Source organism: Bison bison, unplaced genomic scaffold (genome assembly GCF_000754665.1).
Source record: "Bison bison bison isolate TAMUID 2011002044 unplaced genomic scaffold, Bison_UMD1.0 scf7180017864040, whole genome shotgun sequence".
Taxonomy (NCBI): Eukaryota; Metazoa; Chordata; class Mammalia; order Artiodactyla; family Bovidae; genus Bison; species Bison bison.
The window spans coordinates 2,239,749-2,261,169 of NW_011494612.1; the positions used below are offsets into that span (position 1 = coordinate 2,239,749).

The 21,421-nt window shown below is 40.4% G+C and overlaps 1 protein-coding gene across 1 annotated transcript in view; it reads left to right on the plus strand.

Moving 5' to 3' along the window:
- The window catches only part of LOC104985214 (EGF-like and EMI domain-containing protein 1), a 662,362-nt gene that overhangs the window by 62,561 nt on the left and 578,380 nt on the right, over window positions 1-21,421 (plus strand). Inside the window, exons 2-4 of the mRNA XM_010835278.1 lie at window positions 14,854-14,988; window positions 18,602-18,711; window positions 20,237-20,341. Of these exons, the coding sequence (XP_010833580.1) occupies window positions 14,854-14,988; window positions 18,602-18,711; window positions 20,237-20,341 (350 nt within the window). The remainder of the gene's footprint in view (window positions 1-14,853; window positions 14,989-18,601; window positions 18,712-20,236; window positions 20,342-21,421) is intronic.

Below are 21,421 nucleotides of genomic sequence, written 5' to 3' on the forward strand. Positions count from 1 at the left end.
AAGGTTCGTCTAGTCAAGGCTATGGTTTTTCCTGTGGTCATGTATGGATGTGAGAGTTGCACTGTGAAGAAGGCTGAGCGCCGAAGAATTGATGCTTTTGAACTGTGGTGTTGGAGAAGACTCTTGAGACTGCAAGGAGATCCAACCAGTCCATTCTAAAGGAGATTAGCCCTGGATGTTCATTGGAAGGACTGATGCTAAAGCTGAAACTCCAATACTTTGGCCACCTCATGCGAAGAGTTGACTCATTGGAAAAGACCCTGATTGAGGGCAGGAGGAGAAGGGGACAACAGAGGATGAGATGGCTGGATGGCATCACTGACACGATGGACATGAGTCTGAGTGAACTCTGGGAGTTGGTGATGGACAGGGAGGCCTGCCGTGCTGCGATTCATGGTGTTGCAAAGAGTCGGACACGACTGAGCGACTGAACTGAACTGAACTGAATACATACAAGGTCACTGAAGAGAGTCACTGAAGGGAGTCACTGAAAGGAATCCAAGTGGGTGCTCTTTCCCATATCTCAGTCCTGAGAACTGCATGCAGCTCTGCTCGTTCCTGTATTCCAGGAACTGATAAGCGACAGAGAATCCTTGAGAAATGGCACACAAAGGAAAATGCAACATATTGGATCCCTTAAAGTTGAATGTCCCCTGACAAACCAACAAGGGTGGGTTATAGTTTTCCACTGAAACATAACATTTTTCTCTATAATAATCTCAATCAGAAATAAAAGTAAGATTAGACTTGGTTACAAAATGAGTCTGGTCTTATTACATTTGGCCAGATTAATTACATAAGTGCTCCAAGAATGGTAATTTACCACATAGACCTTTTTAGAATTTATTTTGCTGGCACTTTCATAAGGAATCTCACATTGGCCTTTAAAAGTCTCTCAAGGCTAGGAAACCAAGACAGAAACTTGTCACTAGACTTCATTTACATTATATACATGAGTAAATTCATCTATTCTCAAGGTCCCCCTAATTTCAAGGCCTGTGAGGAAGTGAACGTCCTGATTTACCTGTATGTCTGGGAATACTCTAAGCCAGGTGACAGGCCAGTTTTTCCAACAGGGCTTTCAAGCTTTGGTTCCATAAAGTCAGACTTATTAATGCAAACTGTCTGGACATATGTGATTCTATGAATCATTTTAAAATGTGAAATTCTAGTCAAAGCCTTGATTTTATAACCCATGTTTCCAATTATGTTTTGTTACAAGGAGGACAGATTCTTATCAAATTTGTGCAAGTAACTATATTGCCATGAAACTAAGAATACCTAATGAGATTTTCTAAAGTCTGGAAGGATCAGAGAGAGAAAAAGATAAATGTTTCATTTCAGTTTACAAAAGTATAATTTACAAATTTGTAAGGTATAGATGGCTTAAGAGAAAAGAGAAGGATGTTCTTTAAATCCAGAAGAAATATTCCAAACAAAAGCCATAATCATCCTTTCTGAGTTCATTTCATTTCAATTCAGTTCAGTTCATTTCAGTCTGTCAATCATGTCCGACTCTTTGTAACCCCATGAATTGCAGCATGCCAGGCCTCCCTATTCATCACCAACTCCCAGAGTTTACCCAAACTCATGTCCATTGAGTCAGTGATGCCATCCAACCATCTCACCCTCTGCCGTCCTCTTCTCCTCCTGCCCTCAATCTTTCCCAGTATCAGGGTCTTTCCAAATGAGTCAGCTCTTCACATGAGGTAGCCAAAGTACTGGAGTTTCAGCTTTAGCATCAGTCCTTCCAATGAACACCCAGCCCAGGACTGATCTCCTTTAGAATGGACTGGTTGGATCGCCTTGCAGTCCAAGGGACTCTCAAGAGTCTTCTCCAGCACCACAGTTCAAAAGCATCAATTCTTCAGCGCTCAGCTTTCTTTATAGTCCAACTCTCACATCCATACATGACCACTGGAAAAACCATAGCCTTGACTAGATGGACAAAGTTGGCAAAGTAATGTCCCTGCTTTTTAATATGCCATCTAGTTTGGTCATAACTTTCCTTCCAAAGAGTAAGTGTATTTTAATTTCATGGCTGCAGTCACCATCTGCAGTGATTTTGGAGCCCCCCAAAATAAAGTTTGTCACTGTTTCCAGTGTTTCCCCACTTCTATTTCCCATGAAGTGATGGGACCAGATGCCATGATCTTAGTTTTCAGAATGTTGATCTTTAAGCCAACTTTTTCACTCTCCTCTTTCACTTTCCCCAAGAGGCTTTTTAGTTTCTCTTCACTTTCTGCCATAAGGGTGGTGTCATCTACATATCTGAGGTTATTGACATTTCTCCTGGCAATCTTGATTCCAGCTTGTGCTTCTTCCAGCCCAGCTTTTCTCATGATGTACTCTGCATAGAAGTTAAATAAGCAGGGTGACAATATACAGCCTTGACGAACTCCTTTTCCTATGTGGAACCAGTCTGTTGTTCCATGTCCAGTTCTAACTGTTGTTCCCTGACCTGCATACAGATTTCTTAAGAGGCAGGTCAGGTGGTCCGGTATTCCCTTCTCTTTCAAAATTTTCCACAGTTTATTGTGATCCACAGAGTCAAAGGCTTTGGCATAGTCAATAAAGCAGAAATAGATGTTTTCCTGAAACTCTCTTGCTTTTTCAATGATCCAGCAGATGTTGACAATTTGATCTCTGGTTCCTCTACCTTTTCTAAAACCAGCTTGACCATCTGGAAGTTCACAGTTCATGTATTGCTGAATTCATTTAGTCCTATGTAATTCTTGTGCTTGATGTTGGATTAGCAGTTTTATGAACCTGTAAACTTTTCCACTAGAGTTCTAGAAAGTGTGACTTAGTTCAGTGGTATGATCTCATAGTTATTTAAGCAAAACAATTAAAGCCTATATCCCAGGGTACCTGGCATAGTCCTCTTCATGAGTCTTTAAGAAAATTCCTTTTGTTAAACACTCTAGCCTGTAGCTGATTGCAAGTGCTTTCAGGAAAGCATCAAAGTAAAACAATAACTATCTGTGTCTGAAAAGGATTTAAAATAGCTGAGGTTAAAAAGATCTGTTGAGAATTCATTATAAAAGTAATGCAGTTGGCAGAGAAATTTGGTTGTTTCCTCGACACACAATATTTCAAAATAAAAACTGGAGATTGATAACATTTACTGTTGTTTTCTAATATCAGGCTAAATATTACCAGGACATACCATGAGCAGTGAGGGCACTGATAAATCTCTAGAAAATTCATGCAGTTTCTGAATACTTATATTAATACTATTTACTCATACAAATATAACCTAAGGAAGGTTAAGCATCTCTTCTTATTTGACAATACTTATTATGCAATTCAACATACCTAATTAATTTTTAACATCTCTCTTTTTACAAGGTGAAGAGCAAATCCTTTGATATTGTCTGGGTCCCTTTGGGACATTTCAAAGTCAGTTCAAGATCAAGATATTATTTAGGAGTTGACTTTAAGAATGTAAAATATCCAAATTAAAAAATGTCAAAAGGTTTGAACACTTGATTGATAATAGGATCATAGGGCACTGTTTAGCAATACTTAACCTATTCAACAAAGTGACAAAGAAAGATTGTAAAAATAATGATAGGAAGTTACATGATTATAAGATAAAGCTTAGCTCTTTCGATAGTGAAAAGACTTGGTTCTTTTAAGCAGTCAGGAATACAATGAAGACAACATAGGAAATTATTCTGAAAAGACACAGAATCTTTGTTTTCAAGGTGAAAAAGGGTACTTAAAGGATCAAGAAAAATGTTGTACAGTTCCTTATTAAGAGCAGACCAGTAGCCCAATGCAAAAACTAGAGTCTGGTTTCATTAGAGAGGGAAAACCAAGCTCTAGTTTTGCATTCAGGTACTGTTAATAATAAATCTCATATTAGAAAAGTATAAATAAACCCATTCAACTGTAGGCAGATTTGACCATTCAACATAAGATTCCTTTTCTACAAACCTTGTACAACTTTCTGTACCATTCAGATTTTTGTCCTGTTCTTTTCTTCTTTCTGATTGTGGCACAACTGGTCATCTTACTTTTAGGACAATATTACTCTCCTTTTTCTTTTCACAATAATGTGTCTTACGTTCCTTGCATACTTTTCATAGAAAGTTGTTTTCTATTTCTCTATTATTTCTATTCATATTTTTTATTAAACTTTATTTTCATTACTTGTAACTGTTGTAGACTGTATTAGTAACTGTTATGCACCTTCCCTCCCTCAAATTCACATGTTGAAATTCTAACTCCCAATGTGAGTGTATTTGAAGACAGGATTTTAGAGAAGTTACCCAGGTTAAATGAGGTTATAAGTGTAGTGTGTTAGCAGCTCAGTTGCGTCTGACTTTTTGCAACCCCATGGACTGTGGCCAGCCAGGCTCCTTTGTCCATGGAATTCTCCAGACAAGAATGCTGGAGTGGATTGCCATTCCCTTCTCCAGGTGATCCTCTCGATCCAGGGGTTTCCAGCATTGCAGGCAGATTCTTTACCATCTGAGCTGGGGAAGCCCCTAGGTTATAAGGGCAGGGCCCTAATCTGATAGAAGTAGTGTCCTTACAAGAAGAGACACCAAAGTCTCTCTGTGTATACAGAGGAAAGTCTGTGTAAGGACATTGGAATAAAGCAGCTGTCTAAGAAAGGATGAGGGTTTTTACGAGAAACTAACCTTGATGGGACCTTGATCTTGGATTTCTAGCCTCCAAAACTGCAACAAAACAAATGTCTGTCTTTTAAAATACCCAGTTTGTGGAATCTTGTTATGACAGCCTGAACTAACTAATACAGAAGACTTTCTTTAGGCAGGTTCTTTACCATTAGTGCCACTGGGAAGCCTCTCCTAGTAGATATAATATTAGGTTACTTGACCAGTAAATGTGGTAAGATAAAATTCATGCTTATATTATAGTTAATGCTGATAACTCAGAAGACAAACTCATTTTCATTAAACTGATAATAATATTATACCAATCTTATTTACCAAAGATTTATCCAAATTGCTTTTGGATTTGAATTTGACAAATATTTGGGATAATCTTTATACTTCTGGGAGGTTTAGAAATATTTTACTTATAATAGAGCTTATTTTTTGCCAAGTCAGTTATAACAGAACTCTTTTGAGGGATTTTATATGTTGATAATATCACCCAGAGGTGGGATAATATCACCTGTACATAACATAAAACAAGCATAACTATACAAACAGATGCAAATAGAGATCTTATGACTTTCATTCTAAAATTTTAGCTGTGAGTCAGGCATAGAACAGTCATGCAAAATGCACTAATTTAGACAAGAGTTGGGTTCTTGTCTTTGACCCACTTTATGTTTTATTCTAATTACATTTCTGGCAGATGGGACCAATTGTTAACTCCTCAATATGAGAGCAGAATCTTTCCACCAATATTTAAAGAGAAGATTTTTAAGATTTTTTTTTTTTTGCCTTGATCTACAATATAATCTCATGTAGGTTATAGACTAGAATTTGGACAAATGATTGAAGAGATATTAAGAAGTCGTGTGGTGTTTCCAGATTCTTCTGAGTGGATAAAATAACTAGTCTGTTTCCAATTGGCCCCCTTTCCTCCCACTTTCAGCTTCAGACTGTTGCTTTTGGGATTTCTTGAGTTCTTAAGAATCCCTGAGGAGGTGGGGGAAAGGGGCCAAAATTAGTTTGAATGACTTCTGCCCTTTAATTTTGTTTAGAGGGGCATTTTAGACTAGCTCTGATGCTTTTTGTGTTCTTTCCATTTCATCTTCTATAGGTAGTAATAGGACATTTGCTTAGAAAGAAAACCCTCTAAAAATTATTAAAATATAAAAGGTTTTCAGAAAAAGTCCATCGTCTGGCTATTGACGATAGGATCTACATAGGTATACCCATCCCAAATGTGACCCCAAGCAATAAGCTCTTTTGTGGCTTCAGTTCAGTTCAGTTGCTCAGTCGTGTCTGACTCTTTGTGACCCCAAGAATCGCAGCATGCCAGGCCTTCCTGCCCATCACCAACTCCCAGAGTTCACTCAAATTCATGTCCATCGAGTCAGTAATGCCATCCAGCCATCTCATCCTCTGTAATCCCCTTATCTTCCTGCCCTGAATCCCTCCCAGCATCAGGGTCTTTTCCAAAGAGTCAACTCTTCACATGAGGTTGCCAAAGTATTGGAGTTTCAGCTTCAACATCAGTCCTTCCAATGAACACCCAGGACTGATCTCCTTTAAGATGGACTGGTTGGCTCTCCTTACAGTCCAAGGGACTCTCAAGAGTCTTCTCCAACACCACAGTTCAAAAGCATCAATTCTTCGGCGCTCAGCTTTCTTCACAGTCCAACTCTTACATCCATACATGAGCACCGGAAAAACCATAGCCTTAACTAGATGGACCTTTGTTGGCAAAGTAATGTCTCTGCTTTTTAATATGCTATCTGGGTTGGTCATAACTTTCTTTCCAAGGAGTAAGCATCTTTTAATTTTATGGCTACAGTCACCATCTGCAGTGATTTTGGAGCCCAAAAAGAAAAAGTCTGACACTGTTTCCACTGTTTCCCCATCTATTTGCCATGAAGTGATGGGACCAGATGCCATGATCTTAGTTTTCTGAATGTTGAGTTTTAAGCCAACTTTTGCACTCTCCTCTTTCACTTTCCTCAAGAAACTCAAGGAACTAAAAAGTTCCTCTTCACTTTCTGTCATAAGGGTGGTGTCATCTGCATATCTGAGGTTATTTAGGCACATGCATATATGCACACAATAGGTGTCTTTGAAGAGGGCACAGGAGATGCATCCTCTATAATTCAAAATAACTCTCAACCAGAGGAAATGAAGGAAACCAAGTGCCACTGGTGCTAAGAATGTTTAGTCCCAGTCCTCCCACAGAAGTGAGGCACGTCTAATCACAGACCTTCAACTCTATGATGCCAGATGGTGATACAGAGATGGGAAGTCTTAGTGCTATGAAGGCATTGGGAAGGAGGTGAGAAGGGGCCTTATGAATTGAGACCCTTTAGGATTTAGGCTTAGACAACCTCCCTGAGAGTCAGCAGTGATTGGCAGGAAGTTTTGCTAGTGTACCTCCTGTCTCAGTTCTCTCTTTGGTTCCAAGTCAACCTCTTAGGACACAAAATTGAGACAGAAGGAAAGACTTACCTGGTTTTATTGGTGACCCGCAGCAAATTTGTCCAAGCAGATACTGGTCCAGTGCGAACTGCAAACTCACCAGTCTACGGGGGTGGCTCACACAGGCTTATGGAACCTTTATCTGTGTTCTTTGTTATGACTGTCCTTCTTAGGACAAGCAACACTTTGAGACGTGCATGTGTGCATGCTAAATCACTTCAGTTTATTCTGACTCTGTTGTGACCCCATGGACTGTAGCTCTCCAGGCTCCTCTGTCCATGGGGTTTCCCAGGCAAGAATACTGGAGTGGGTTGCCATTTCCTTCTCCAGGGGATCTTCCCAACCCAGGGATTGTACCTGCATCTTTTGCATCTTCTGCACTGCAGGTGGATTCTTTACCAGCTGAGCCATCAGGGAAGCAAAAGAACAAGAGTAATCCTAACCAAACATTTTCTCCTGTAAATCTAAATTTTGGAAAATTCCTTTCTAAAAAGATGAGAAGCTCTTGTCACTTTTGCTCTGAAGAGTTCAACTGCAGAACCCAAAGGAACCAAGGATTTCTAACCATTCAATCCTTGTTGCAAAACTGTTGGGAGGAAAACCTTTTCCTTTATCATCGGAGCTTTGAACATTAATCTCCTAGAAGATTAGCAGGAGAAAAATTCATTACTCCTGTATGCAAGAGTACGCTATAGGGAGTAGCTCCCTGAACAACTTGGGATACATACTAGTAAGGATTTACCTACTAACTTATTAAGGTGGTTTAGGGCTTCAAACAGAGAAGGAAATGGCAACCCACTCCAGTATTCTTGCCTGGAGAATCCCAGGGACAGAGGAGCCTGGTGGGCTGCTGTCTGTGGGGTTGCACAGAGTCGGACACGACTGAAGCGACTTAGCAGCCGCAGCAGGGCTTCAAAGAATGGAAGGTTCTGATGAAGTTTGTTTACACAGATTGACTTTGAAATGTCCCACTGCCCAAGATCAGTTGACCTCCCGACTGGATACTTCTCTGGAGTGGTGGTGAGGAGGTTGAGAGGGGTGCTTGGGGCAGGTGATTCAGGTGTATCTCAGCTTTATTCAGATAGAAGTTCAGGAAACATTTCTTTCTGGACCTGTAGTGCAGATATTTTTACTTTGATGTAATCTTTATGCCATTCTGACAGGTTGTTGCTCCTTTCACATGGAATCCCGGAAAGGTTCAGCATTAAGCATTTAGAGCGGAGGTAAGCAGTGCACAGCGGGCAATGTGTGGGGATGGAAGCAGAGAGTTGTTTGAAAGACTGAATGTAAATTCAGTCTGGCGGACCTGGTGGAATTCCCAGGTTCCTTTCTCCAAACTGTAGAGCTGAATAAATACCATGCTTTATTCCCACTCAGGAGAGAGAGAGAGAAAGGGAGAGGTTGGATTCTCTCTAGTGAAGAAGACAAACCAGGGAAGGTTCAGTAGGGGTGCAGACTGATACTACCTAAAGATGGGGGTTCCCTTCTGCTCTCTGGTCCTGAAGCAGCAGCCATAGGCTGTCTGCTTCCATGGGCAGGAAATTGGGGCTACTTTTCTGAAGAATGGAATGGCCCTAAAAATCAGATTTCCATACAGGGACATCCATTAGGTTCACCCCTAATCACCTAACAGTGAGCTCACGAATTGTAAGCCCTTTCTATCACACAGAACTCCCAATCAGCTTCTAGTGCTTCATGCTTAAAATGTAGTCAAGCACTGATAACTGCTATTTGAGAAAGAGAATTGGACTATAAGGAAAGCTGAGCGCCAAAGAATTGATGCTTTTGAACTGTGGTGTTGGAGAAGACTCTTGAGAGTCCCTTGGAATGCAAGGAGATCCAACTAGTCAATCTTAAAGGAAATCAGTCCTGAATATTCATTGGAAGGACTGATGCTGAAACTGAAACTCTAGTACTTTGGCCACCTGATGCGAAGAATTGACTCATTGGAAAAGACCCTGATGCTGGGAAAGATTGAAGGCAGGAGGAGAAGGGGAAGACAGAGGATGAGATGGTTGTATGGCATCACCGATCCAGTGAATATGAGTTTGAGTAAGCTCTGGGAGTTGGTGATGGACAGGGAAGCCTGGAGTTCTGCAGTCCATGGGGTTGCAAAGAGCTGGACAGGACTGAGCAACTGAACTGAACTGAAAACACAGGAGAGGCTAAAAAAATCCTTAACTGAAACAACTCAGAGAAAAACAAATATTTCATAGGGAGATATAAGAAAAAGATTAATCCGTAATTCAGTTTTTCTATAGGGCAACTGACATCAGAGTTGTTTATAGTCATAAACTATTAGAAACAACTGTATATCAATAGGATGTTGGCTGAATTAATTCTCCTATATTATTCTAAGTTCATACTCTAGAAAAAAAAAGGTTAAATTAATGCTACAAATTTCAAAAAGGAAAAATATTCATACCATGTTATTTGCTAAGTTAAAAAATATTTTTTACATAATTTTAAAAATAGTAGATTATGATTCCATTTATACAAAAATATGTTTGTGTGCACCCAGAAAGAATTGGATATGAATCTATCATTTTACTAGCAGTGGTTACATCTGGTAGCATGTCTAGGGACAAACAACTTTCTGTATTTGTTCATTGTTCAGGCTTCTATACTGTTAGCATTTATGACTTTTGTCCTTAAGAAAGGCGCATAATTTTAAAAAATTGAAATATACTCAACACCTGCAGAATAACCAAGTGACTGATTTTTTTAAAAAAATTATTTGTTTATTTATTTTGTTGCACTAGGAGGTCTTTGTTGCTGTGAGGACTTTCTCTAATTGCAGCTAGTGAGGCAATAGCACCCCACTCCAGTACTCTTGCCTGGAAAATCCCATGGATGGAGGAGCCTGGTAGGCTGCAGTCCATGGGGTCGCTAAAAGTCGGACACGACTGAGCGACTTCACTTTCACTTTTCACTTTAATGAATTGGAGAAGGCAATGGCAACTTACTCCAGTGTTCTTGCCTGGAGAATCCCAGGGATGGGGGAGCCTGGTGGGCTGCTTGTCTATGGGGTCGCACAGAGTCGGACACGACTGAAGCGACAGCAGCAGCAGCAGCAGCAGAGGGCAGTTTATCATTGCTGTGCAAGGGCTTCTCATGGAGGTGGCTTCTTTGACTGCAGACCGCAGACTCTATGCTCTTGGGCTTCAGTACTTGCAGCACACAGGCTTAGAAGTTGTGCCTTTTGGGCTTAGTTGCCCCATGGCATGTGAAATCTTCCCGGACCAGGGATCGAACCCATGTCCCCTGCACTGGCAGGAGGATTCTTATCTACTGCTCCACCAGGAAAGTCCCAAGTGACTGATTTTATTTAACCACTTCTTTAGGGGCATCAAGGATGATGTTACTTTACCAAACATTCTCTACTATGAGTTAACCTAACATAAAATTTCATCTCAACCAAAGGAAAGTTGCTTGCTAGCTGTGACATGTGAAACTATATATAATGTGAAGTTCTGAAGTCACATTGATGTTTCTTATGATGTTAGATTATTTGGTGACAACCTGAATTACATATAATTTTCTAGAAACTTTAGACTAATACATTTTCCTTGTATTGTATAAACAAACTTGTATAAAGTTTGTGCTGTGCCTTTTCTTATTCACTGGTGCTGCTAGGTTTGGCTCTTCTTAAGGTACAGAGTTTCCTTGGGGACTTCTTTGTAGAAATTAGGAAAACCTTAAGGAATGTTTGGTAGATTACTGGGACTTGTGGGTCAATTGCTGGATTGGGCTGACTTGTTATTTGTAATGCCCAAGAGCAGATATAACCTAAGTCATTATCAAGGAGGGGACCTGGGTGTCAGAGAGAATCACAGATCCATCTCTAGATCCTGTCGGTAGTAAAAAAAAAAAAAAGACCAAAAATCAAAATTCTAAAAACTCTCTGTGGCTTACAATGCCCTGAGAATAAAATCAGAATCCCTCAGCCTGAAAGGCCCCATTTGCCCTTCAGAACATCTCATCAATTGAGTCAATTTGGCCTCCTTTCAGATCTCTGGAGGCCAAGCGTTTCCCCTGTTTAGAGCCTCAGTTCATTCTCCTTCTTTCTGCCTGAATGGCATCCCCTGGTTGTCCTGGTGTCTCTTCACCCTTTTAGGTCACAATGTCACCTCTTCAGTGAGGCCTTTCCTAATCAATGAATCTTAGTAAGAATTCCCTTCTCTTTTTCAGTCCCCTGATTGTTTCCATCTTAGCAGTCTACCTTTTGTATTTTTTAAGTGTTTTTATTTACTCTCCTTTCTACTTAGATGGTCAGGGCAAAGGGACCGTGGACTTTCACTCATACCACCTGCAGCTGAAAGTGTCTGCAAAGCACCCTTGTCCCTCTCCTTTATCACTGCACACCTGCCACGCTTCCAACTGCCAGTATTTGCATTTCTGTATCTGAAGACTTTGGCTACTGGAAGCAGACTCTGCCTACCTGGGCTTCTGCCTGAAATGCTGGAGAAGATGTAGCTCTCAACCAAGCACTCATAGGAATTGGTGTATGAATACCCAGGCTCCTTCTGACTTTGGGGAGCTCTCAGCTAGTGTTGCCTGGCTTGATAATATATCTTTTTTCTTGGCTAACTCTCTTTCCTTGTCTCATTTCATCACTTCCTCACTGGTGTTTTCTTCACTTTCCAAAGAAACTACTTACACTCAAATCCTTGGTGATAGTGGGTGCAAGCTGGGTGGTGGGAGGGTGGAGGTTGGGGTGGAGCAATGTTTCTGGCACATGTAGGTTGCAGTATTTGTTGAATGGATGAATGACTAGGGTGGGTGGCTGGATGAATGGAATAATAGATTTAAAAAATAGGTTATAAAATAGAGGTCAAGACTATATGGGGTGTAAAAATTCAAATTATGGACAGATAAAGTAAATGTTTGGTGAACTCATTCTAACAGGGCTAGTCTGCTTCCCCCAAACATGTTAAGTCCATGTGAAGGTAAAGATATAGGACAATCTAATATGACATTCAATTATTAATTATTTATTTCTTTACTTATTTCTGATTGTTCTGGGTGTTCCTTGGTGTGCAGGCTTTGTTCTGTAGGTGTGGCAAGCGAGGGCTATACTCTAGTGATGGGTGGACTTCTCATTGGGTGACTTCTCTTGTTTTGGAGCACGTGCTCTAAGGCACTGGGGTTTCAGGAACTGCAGCACATGGGCTCAATAGTTGCAATTCCCATGCCCTAGAGGATGGGCTCAATAGTTGTGGTGCATGGGCTTAGTTGCACCACAGTATATGGGATCTTCCTGGACAAGGGATTGAACGCATGTCTCCTGCATTGGCAGACAGATTCTTTACCATTGAGCCACCAAGGAAGCCCCAATATGGCATTTTTAAAAGCTAAGGTTTTCTTTAGGCCCACTGCCCAATTCTTGAGGATTTTATGGATGCCTCACTTATGTGTCGTTTTTACATTTATTGTTTTATTACAGTATTTACCTAAAGCACTAAAATGTGCTATACAAACTCATAAATAACATTCAACACAAATTTTATTTCATTTAGGTAATGTTAACAGTCCCCAAAATCACCTTTCAAAAGTATATCTGGAGGTGAGAATTGGACTGTAAGTGAAACCAGAAGGTGAGATTTAGTCAGTGCCCTGAAATGAAGTGATCACAAAAAGGGACTGCAGCTGTGGAGGGTGAGGTAACTGATTTTAGTGCAGGCAGTATATTAGGTGTTGTTATCAGTGTTATCACTAGACAGGTTCACAGATCTGTTTAGAGACAGACTAGAGTCCTGAATCAGGAGCCATTTCTATTTTCAGCAGATTATGAGTATGGAGAGTTGGCTAGACTATGAGTTTCACGACTCATAAAAAAGAACACCAACGCCTGACCCTAGGGAGGTTCATGTATGGCATACAGGTGACTTTGAATGCAGGAGAAGTCTGAGTGTTTGGTCATATGACTGTTATAATTAGTATTGTTTTCAAAAGCCAAACAATTGGTATGGACTAGTAAATCATTCCAGAGAAGGCAATGGCACCCCACTCCAGTACTCTTGCTTGGAAAATCCCATGGATGGAGGAGCCTGGTGGGCTGCAGTCCATGGGATTGCGAAGAGTTGGACACGACTGAGCGACTTCATTTTCACTTTTCACTCTCATGCATTGGAGAAGGAAATGGCAACCCACTCCAGTGTTCTTGCCTGGAGAATCCCAGGGACAGAAGAGCCTGGTAGGCTGCCATCTCTGGGGTCACACAGTGTTGGACACGACTGAAGCAACTTAGCAGCAGCAGTAAATCATTCATCACTAAGTGATAAGTGATCAGATCAGATCAGTCGCTCCGTCGTGTCCGACTCTTTGCAACCCCATGAATCACAGCACACCAGGCCTCCCTGTCCATCACCAACTCCCGGAGTTCACTCAGACTCACGTCCATCGAGTCAGTGATGCCATCCAGCCATCTCATCCTCTGGCGTCCCCTTCTCTTCCTGCCCCCAATCCCTCCCAGCATCAGACTCTTTTCCAATGAGTCAACTCTTCGCATGAGGTGGCCAAAGTACTGGAGTTTCAGCTTGAGCATCATTCCTTCCAAAGAAATCCCAGGGCTGATCTCCTTCAGAATGGACTGGTTGGATCTCCTTGCAGTCCAAGGGACTCTCAAGAGTCTTCTCCAACACCACACTTCAAAAGCATCAATTCTTCGGTGCTCAGCCTTCTTCACAGTCCAACTCTCACATCCATACATGACCACAGGAAAAACCATAGCCTTGACTAGACGAACCTTTGTTGGCAAAGTAATGTCTCTGCTTTTGAATATGCTATCTAGGTTGGTCATAACTTTCCTTCCAAGGAGTAAACGTCAAATTACAAAAGAATTTAATTCTGGCACTCTAGGTGATGAGTGTTATCTGTGTGCTGTGCTGAGTCACTTCAGTCATGTCTGACTCTTTGTGACCCATGGACTGTAGCCCACCAGGCTCCTCTGTCCATGGGATTCTCCAGGCAGGAATACTGGAGTGGGTTGCCATGCCCTCCTCCAAGGGATCTTCCTGACTCAGGGATTGAACCCGCTTCTCTTATGTCTCCTGCATTGGCAGGTGGGTCCTTTACCACTAGTGCCACTTAGGAAGCCCTGAGTTTTATCTATCCCCGGACATTTAAAAATTAAAGACAATATGTCTAAAATCCTGTATGTTTGTGTAAGCTTTCTATAAGGAAATGTTGATATAATTGTGCTAGTTCAAAAGTATTTGCGTTTAAAGAAGTATTGGGTTGCCAAAAGGGTCGCTCGGGTTTTTCCCTTACCATCTTACAGTAAAACCTGACTTTTTGGCCAACCCAATATTATGGGTGAAACTGAATTAACTAAGCATGTCGATGGAAAATAGTGCTCAGGAATAATTTCCAGGAAAAAATTAACTCCTTTTGTTGAATCAGCCTGTCTTTTTTCTTCATGGATATTGAGAATCCTGGACTTGTGTTTCTTTATACATTTTGGCTACCAAAGAGCTTAGAACTTAATTTTCAGCTCAGTTTTCTCAAGTACATGGGAACTTAGGACATTCACATTTGTCTTCTAAATTTCTCCTTGTTTTTTAAAATCTATTCTGATTTTTCTTTTCCTTGGGTCTGTTTTTTTTTTTTTTTCCTACTTTGCCTGTATTTTTCTTTCTCACTTTATGTAAGTCACCACAAGCTTTTTGTGGAAAATGAAGGAACAAATGATTCATGAATAAAACATAAAGATGTAATCTATTTTTATTGCATTACTATTCTTTTTTTTTCCAAGGCCAAATGTTTGCGAAGAAGAGCAGCTGACTGTCGTGGGACTTCGACGGCCGTGTGTCCAAGCGTTCACGCACACCATCAAGATCTGGAAACAGGGCTGCACCAGCCCGCAGTGGTGTGTGGGTTACGAAAGAAGGTAAAGGTGTTCCACTATCTTGACTTTGTTTCTAAAAATCAAAGCCAAATCCTAAACTGCATCTGAAGATTTCGTCTAATAAATTTTAGAAAATAATCATATAAGTAAACAAGAATAAGATATGCCCATGAGGAACTTTAAAGTTATATATTTTCCTTCAGAAACAGAATATATTATTACTTTAGTTAAAGCCTCATTTCTATGTGAGGTATTTGGGTTAGATGCCATTAATTTTACTTTTTAACGGGATAGACACTGAAAGCTGTGGATCAGAAGGCCAAGAGAAACAAGAAATATTGTGTTACTTTGCTAAATTTAGTGTAACTTGGATCCAAGGCATCTATGATTCTGAACTACCATCTGACCTGCCCCTGGTTCTCTTGTAACACTTTGAAACCTAGAACTTCTTTAACTTCATTATGGTCTTTGAATTAGGATTAACTCAGCTGCCTGGGAAAGGACAGAAAAAGCCAGTGTGTGTTTTTCCTATGCGTGAAGACTTCATAGGGACTTTTTAAAATAGATTTATAAAATATCTAAGCATTTCTTAAATAGTTGCTAAGGTGTTCAAGTTTTACGTAAATGAATCAATTTTGTCTGAATTCAGGAAACAAAGTTAAAAAATGTAACTTTAATGAATTTATTATTACTAGTATTAATATCACTAGTATTACTTAAGGAAAATTGATGGCATGTGTAAATAAGGGCATTTGCCACTGTATAGAAATGGCAGAACACTGGTAATTAATATAAGACTAGGTTTAATAAGACTAAATCATTTATAAGATTTTCCCTGGTGGCTCAGACGGTAAAGTGTCTGCCTACAATGTGGGAGGCCTGGGTTCGATTCCTGGGATGGGAAGATTCCCTGGAGAAGGAAATGGCAAACCACTCCAGAACTCTTGCCTGGAAAACCCCACGGACAGAGGAGCCTGGTAGGCTACAGTCCATGAGGTCACAAAGAGTCGGACACGACTGAGCAACTTCACTTTCACTTTCAAATCATTTATAATTGTGGATATTTACATATACAGAACTTCCCAGGTGACTCAGATGGTAAAACATCTGCCTACAATATGGGAGATCCGGGTTCGATCCCGGGGTCAGGAAGATCCCCTGGAGAAGGAAATGGCAACCCACTCTAGTACTCTTGCCTGGAAAATCCCATGGATGGAGGAGTCTCATAGGCTACAGTCCATGGGGTCACAGAGAGTCGGACACGACTGAGTGACTTCACTTTCACTTTCCCATATACATTGTGTGTGTGAATAGTGGGGTGTTTTTTTTTTTTTTTTTTGGTCTTTACTCAGGACCTTTAAATTAATTTAAATCAGAAAAAACTTCTGGCTTTTACTAGCTATGTGACACTGAAAAAGTTTCTACTTTTTCTATTCCTTAGTCTGTAAAGTTAGAAAAATAATACTATACATGGATATTACAAGGATTAACTAAAAATGTATTTAACACATGTGATACGATGCTTGGTACACAGTAGATATTCAAGTCCTGATTTTGAAAATGACTTTTCGATTAGATATTTGGCATCCCTTCCATGAAGTTTATCTTCCCCAGGGGCTCAGATGGTAAAGAATCTGCCTGCAATGCAAGAGACCCGGGTTTGATCCCTGGGTTGGGGAAGATCCTCTGAAGAAGGGAATGGCTAACAGTGCCAGTATTCTTGCCTGTAGTATTCCATGGACAGAGGAGCCTGGCAGGCTACAGTTCATCAGGTCAAAAGGAGTCAGACAGGGCTGAGTGACTAAAACGTTCACTTTTTTTTTTCACTACCATGAGATTTAACTCTTGTTGACATTAGTCCAAACCAAAGCAAGTCCACTACCACATAGACATTCAGATTTGGGAAAGCAAACATGAATAAATAAAACATGTTTTATGTTTATTTTCAAGAGCTTAATAGTTTTATGCTTTCCTTTATTCAGCAAGTATTTATGAACCTGAGTTTGGAGTTGTGGCATGCCAAACTAATATCCCTTTTGTTTGTATGTAAGTAAACAAAGGTATACTTATATCCCTATTAGAGAGATGTACCTCCAAAAATATTAGGGGACACTTCAAGATGGTGAATAATCAAGTGTCATAAAAAGAAAGAAAGAAAGTAAAGTAAAGCGTCTGCCTGCAATGCAGGAGACCCAGGTTCGATCCCTGGGTTAGGAAGATCCCCTGAAGAAGGGAATGGCAACGCACCCCAGTATTCTTGCCTGGAAAATCCCATGGTCAGAGGAGCCTGATAGGTTACAGTCTGTGGGGTCACAACCAGACATGACTAAGCGATGTCACTTTCTTTCTTTCTATTCTCTCTTCAAGATGGTGAATAGTCAAGTGTTATAAAAATGACATTAAATCCTATTTTCAAGAGAGGAGAAAGAACACTGTACATTGACATGATGCAAAAAGAGAAATTGGAGGAAGTGAAACTTGAAATTGGCTTTGAATATGAAGGGGATTGGGCTTCCTTAGTGGCTCAGTGGCAAAGAATCCACCTAAAATGCAGGAGACACGGGTTCAATCCCTGGGTTGGGACGATCCCCTGAAGGACGGCGTGGCAACCCACTCTAGTATTCCTCCCAGGAAAATTCCATGGACAGAGAAGCCTGGTGAGGTACAGCCTATGGGATTGCAGAGTCAGACATGAGTGAAGCAAATGAGCACACAGGCACAGGAAGGTGATTTGGGCTGGGGATATGAGGAGAGGTAAGACAATATAGTACTTTGGGGATAAAGAATAAATAAGACATCAATTTGATAGGAAGGAAGTTATCTGGGTTAGTGAGACTGTGATTCAGTTCAGTTCAGTTGCTCAGTCATGACCGACTCATTGCAACCCCATGGACTGCAGCACGCCAGGCCTCCCTGTCCATCACCAATTATGGTATTATGGTCTATTAAGAGGTCAGCAGAAATAGTGTAGTGTTTTGTTCATTATTTTATTCATTGTTCAATCTTTTGTTCCTTGTTGCCCTCCCCCCAGGAGACTTTGTAAACTTTTTCTTTTTATTTTAGTAATTGTCCGCCTTCCCCATGAAGGTTCAATATCACAGATATGCTTCTTTCTGTTCCTGTTCTCTGCTCATGTGTAGGACCACAGACCATTGTATTACTAAGATTTTTCTCGCCCCTCCTACCCAAGAACCAATTGTTCCCTGCTTGTGGATGATGTCACCACTGATGAGAATGCACACTATCATGGGACCCATGATGAGGGGCCTTCACTGTCAAATTGAAAGCATGTGACTTATTATCCTTCTAGATTTCATTATTCTCTTCATAATCATGGGTTCCATTTTTGATAGCTTCAGTGACCCTTAGGGTAGTTTATACTACAGGACTTGCAGTCCCTATTAATTTTCAGTAACCTGTATCTACATTAAATCTTGGTTATGTATTTAATGAGGTGTGTGTGTGTGTGCATATGTACAATGCATACAAATTTTATATGTATATATATATATATATATAATATGTGTGTGTGTATAAATGTCAGGATTTGGGTTGCAGGGAGGATTTGATAGTGGGTTTAAGATGACAGCTCTGGCTTTAAGACGAAGCATTACCTTAAGAGGAAAATAGGATCAATCTCATTCTTATTCCTTAGGACCCGATACTACACCATCTACAGACAGGCATACAGCCTGGAGCAGCAGACAGTCTACAAGTGCTGCCCTGGTTGGAGCCGGTGGGACAATGAACCTGGCTGCCTATGCTGTAAGTTATAATTCTTCCTGTCTAACTCTCTGTCACTAGAAGTAATGGTCTCTGTTTTGGGCTTCAATCATATCATGCCTGTCAAGCTTTAGGCATCTTTAGACTCACCACAGATTCAGAGCATCTCTTTGGACTGAAGATGCTCACATGGCAGAAATGTGCAGAAAGCCTTTCTGTTAAGCGTTGCTAATGATAGATCAGAACTTAGGACCCACAGAACTGATGCTTTATATTCTGTCTCTTTATGTAAAAGGCAGTTTATTTAAAGCCAGACAGGTTACACCTAGTAAGCTTCTGTCTCCCTTTGCTGTTTGCCCCTTTCTCATATCATCAAATTTGTAATCCATGGCTGATTCAAAAGTCCGGAGGGAAATCTAAATGGGATTTCTTGACTTGTGCTTCTCATGATTAATTGCAGAACTAGGGAGGCAGTTTACTTTTTAAGATGAGGTATGCAGTCCTTTCACAAACCTCTGGTGAGGGTATTCTAGGACCTTTGGTGTCTATTTGACAGCCCTTGAGCAGCAGAACTAGCAGCATTATATAGTTCATTCACACCAGAGAAACGAATCCGTTTAGCGACTCCATTACCTATGTGTTTATAGTTATTGCCAAGTCACTTAAAATGCTTCAGTGTGTTGCAATCAATGCAGACCACAGCACAACCATTCATCTCTCCTGTTATCCTGCACCTTTGGGAGTTTGTCGGCATCCTGCTCCCTTCCCCACCATGCTTTCTATTCTTGAATGATTTTGGTGAAGTTGCCTCAGGCTTCCCATATTAAGCAGGCTTAGGGTTGAGGAGTACACTGGGGGTCATTGCATTTGCATGCGGTGCTAGGACACTGAAGATGAGTGGCTTAAGCTCAGTAAATATATCTGCCCACATGTCATCTCACCTATATTATAGACTCCTGGAAATTAATGACTGTGAGATGAATTCTTTATCTTGTGTGGCACCTAGCACAGTCCTTTGCCTCTGGTAAGTATTTGTATTTCTTGCTTGTGTTTTAGATTTGCTTGGGTTGCATAGCCATCTTCATGGAGTTCCTTTAGACTAGTGCTACTCTTTTTAATTTTTTCCTTTAGTTTTTATTGGAGTGGAGTTGATTTACAATGCTGTGTTCATTTCAGGTGTACAGCAAAGTGAATCAGTTATACATATACATATTCCACTCTTTAAAAAACTTGTTTCCCATAAAGACCACTGCTACTCAAACTTGAATCTGAATACAAATCAGCTAGTACCTTGGTAAGGTATGGATTCTGATTCAGTAGGTCTAGGGTGGGGCATTTCTACGAGCTTCAAAGTGATACAGATGTTACCACATACGGAGTTCTACAAGGCTTTAGGAGGCAATGGCCTTAATTGGTAATGAAAAAACTGTTTTCGGTGGAGAGGCTAGAGGAGCTGGTAGAAATTTCTAGATGGTGTCTATATTAGCAACTTGATGCGTACACTGAGGATTTTCTTTCCTTCCCTATACTCTGTTCTCTCCGGCCTTCTTGTCTACCTTTCTTTTAGCTGTCTCTGCAGTGGAGACTTGTGTCCATGGGAAGAGATGCTCAGAGGGTGAAGTCCAGCGGTGCCAGTGTTCGGAGGGTTTTCAGGGACCCCACTGTCAATATGGTGAGTTGCGAACAAGACCATTTTATTATGATTTGGAGCTGTCTGCCTTGCTTTTAGGGGCCAGCCAATTTTGTCGATTCAAACTAATGGCAGGGGTATCCCTCTGGGGATTGGGGAGCATTTGAAATCAGCCACTAAGCAAAAACCTACAACCTACAGTGTACTCAGCATTGAAAATTATGCTCTGCAGTTTAGTTTTAATTATTCACTATAAGAGTTCAAAGGGTAGCAGTAAGTACAAAATAGTCTATTTTGTAAAGGAAATGGCAGCTTAATAAGAAAACCTCTTTCTGACTTCAGATGTTAAATCTTTAATGGAGCCATGGTTTGAAAATGCTGGTACAGTATTCTGTGAGATTTATGTGATTTGTGAATGAATAAAGTGAGGATTAAGACAAATTTAGCATGATGTGATATTTACTCCTTTTCTATCCTTTGTGTTTTGTTAAAAAAAGCACAAAAAGCTTGACACTTGCATGATTCTCAATGTGTCAAAACTTGGTAACCTAGTTTTCAAGGTTGGAGCTTAACAACTGTCAGTTTTGGACATGTGTGTTTAAGATGTTTCTTGGGCAGGAAATTCTCAAAATGGCCAATGATGTGTCTTTTACTGCATCTGCTATGAGAGTGGGTGCTTTCAGAAGGATTTGTTTTGACTTGATCATCTGATTCTAGTCTCTGGAGGATGTGAATCCATCTGCATTTATCTTTTCAAGGCAGGGAAAACAAAACAAAACCTATCACATAGAAGTTAAAGAAATAGGTATAAAAAGTGAACAAAAATATTGTCTTCATTGTCTTCTGCTAATATGTTTGCCTTCTCTTATCCATTACTTGAATCTTTGTCAGTGAAGTTGGAAGGTTGCTGAGAGCTCATCACTCATATTCATTTGTCTCCTCTGCCCTTGGCATAAGGTTCAGGCTCACATTTTTTCCTGGGCACCTCAAAGCTATTCTTCTTGTAAATTAATCTTGATATTCTTCCCTAGGTTGTTTCCTTTTTTAAAAATTGTGAATTAAAATAAAGCTGATTTTCTATCCCAATTTATTCTTTGACTATGGAACACTGATTTCAAAACA